The sequence below is a fragment of the Teleopsis dalmanni genome, chromosome 2, assembly GCF_002237135.1.
Source record: "Teleopsis dalmanni isolate 2A chromosome 2, ASM223713v2, whole genome shotgun sequence".
Taxonomy (NCBI): domain Eukaryota; kingdom Metazoa; phylum Arthropoda; class Insecta; order Diptera; family Diopsidae; genus Teleopsis; species Teleopsis dalmanni.
Window position 1 is genome coordinate 154,060,324 of NC_051847.1, and position 2,504 is coordinate 154,062,827.

At 28.5% G+C, this 2,504-nt stretch overlaps 1 protein-coding gene across 1 annotated transcript; it reads right to left on the reverse strand.

Annotated features, from left to right (window-relative positions):
* Positions 1-306: 306 nt before the first annotated feature.
* Positions 307-2,257, reverse strand: LOC119681247 (protein ANTAGONIST OF LIKE HETEROCHROMATIN PROTEIN 1-like). The gene is made up of 5 exons (XM_038094378.1): positions 2,078-2,257; positions 1,634-2,027; positions 1,479-1,581; positions 892-1,427; positions 307-470 (listed from the first exon to the last, which is right to left on the reverse strand). The coding sequence occupies exons 1-5, from the start codon at positions 2,144-2,146 to the stop codon at positions 349-351; spliced, it is 1,224 nt and encodes a 407-aa protein (XP_037950306.1). The 5' UTR covers positions 2,147-2,257; the 3' UTR covers positions 307-348.
* Between the last annotated feature and the right edge of the window lie 247 nt (positions 2,258-2,504).

A 2,504-nucleotide genomic window follows, 5' to 3' on the forward strand; every position in this document is an offset into this window, starting at 1 on the left:
AACCCCAAAGAAGTGCAAACGAAAATAAATAACATGACCTCAAAATTCAGGTATTTGGAATTAACGTAATGAAGATAATAATAATATTTAATTTTTAATTTAAAGAAAGGAAAATTGCAAAATTGGCCCTTCTGGTGGTTCACCCTCTAGGTGGGTGTATTATGAACGGGTGAAAAAAATAATTGGTGGCTTCAAAAGCCAAAACATCAAACAACTTCAAATAGAAAGTATTGATGGTAAATAAATATTAAAAAATAAATTATTCATGCAATTTGTTATTTATTTGTTATTTTTATTATGTTTATCTTTAATGTTTAACGGTTTTTCCAATATTTTAGATGCAGACTTTCATGAGGAATATCTGGAGGAGGAAATGGCGATGTCATCATCCCCTATGTCAACATTATTGCCACCAATATTATCAGAAGTGCCTACCACCTCATCATCGACTGCAATATCATCACCACAGCCTAAAAGAAGAAAACGATTGAATTATTTTCAGGAAGAGGTATTAAATACCTTGAAAAATTCATGTGAAAAATTATCAAGTTCTTTAGAATCAATAAAGCAAACTGAAAGAGAGTTGCTTCAAGAATCAAAAAAAAAACTGAAGAACTTCATGAATTTGTTCAAGATTCTAAAGAACTGAAAGATGTTTTTCTAGATTTTTTAAAAAAACAAAAATAAGTAAATGTAAATAATAAAAGTTCAAAAAAGTAACTAATTTTTATTTTAATAAAATGTAAATAACTAAAAATTAAGTTCAAATATGTTAAATAATTTTTTAGTTAATAAGTAATCTAATCATTACTTTAATAAGACGTAAATAATTAAAAATTAAGTTAATATATGTTAAATAATTTTTTAGTTAATAAATAAATATATACATACTCAAGTAAGTTGCAACAGCTTGTCTTATTTCTTCTGCAATAGGTTCCATATCAAAAATAATGGGGTGTTGGTCAGGATGTTGGTTTTTATCAATATTTTTCAGCTCTTTTAACCATTGTGCATTAATGTGGTCGTTGTTTTCATTTAAAAAATTGTGCAGCACACAACAAGCACTCACAATAATATTTGCATTATTAATTCTATTGTCTAAACCCTTTCCTATTCGTCGAAATCGTGCTTTTAAGTGTCCAAATGCATTTTCAACAACCCTTCTACATTTCGAAAGTTTGTAGTTATAATTTTTTTTTACAAGCGGCATATCAACATTAAATGGATATGGTTTCATTAAAGTTTGGGTTAGCCTAAATGCCGAATCTGCTATTATATATACTGGCACATCCAAGTTGCATATATTTTTCTTATTTTTCCTTAATAAGTTGCACGTATTTAACATCTTTTTCAAGTTGGATGTTTCAAATATATACGAATCATTACAACGTCCAGGAGTTCCCACATTAACGTACATGAAACGGTACCTATTAAATGGTATTAGTTTAAAATAGAGTGAAAAATAATAATCCACATACCTGAAATCCACTAAAGCTAATAAAACTATTGAGTGCCATCCTTTATAGTTGTAATAATCAACTGCATCCTCTGAGTTTGGACGTATTTTAATATGACATCCATCTAAATAAAATTATTATTAAACACTTTTACATTTAAATTTATAAGTACATACCAAGGGCTCCTAAACATTGTGGAAATCCGAGAAGTTCAAAACCTTTTACGCATTCTGCCACGGTTTCTTGTGTTAATGGAAATCTTTTTAAATATGTAGGTGACATCACTTCCCATACAATACTGCAAAATTCCAATACAATAGTGCATACTGTAGATTTGCCAACGGCAAATAATTCACACACTACCCTGTATTCCCCTGAAGATCCTAACGCACATAAAGCAATTGCGACTCTTTTGTCAAGAGGAACCGCTTTACGCCAATTAGTGTCCTTTTTTTGAAAAGATTTTAACAACTCACACAGAACTGAAAAACTTTTTCGAGTTATACGAAAATGTGTTTTAAAAACATCTTCCGTGTGACAGCACATGTTCCAAAATGCTGATTGCCGGTTCTAAAAAAAAAATTAAATAACATCATTTCAATGTACGATGATATATTTACAAATTTCCAAAATGGTCTTGGTACAGATGACGTTGTTCCAAGTAGTAAAGCTTTATAACAGTCCTCCATTTGTTGATGTAAAGTAACAATGTTTTGCTTCACCAATTGTAAATCATTGTCTAAGGCGCTACTTATTATATTTGCAGTAGTTTGACGATGGCAAATATTTTGAAAAATATATTTTAATAAGAATTCCATATTATTATTTATTTTTTGTATATTATATATTTTATTTATTTCTGTTTTATTTCAAAAATCAAATTTTTTAATTTCAATATCAAATATTTAAATATTTCAAATACAAATAGTGTTTTGAGCATGTAATTCCATATGTAAACAAAAAACATATGATTTCCTTAATTTGGGCAGTATGAACACTTTCGAAACTAACTTAGTTTCATTTTTCCGAAACTAAGGAAATTTGGCT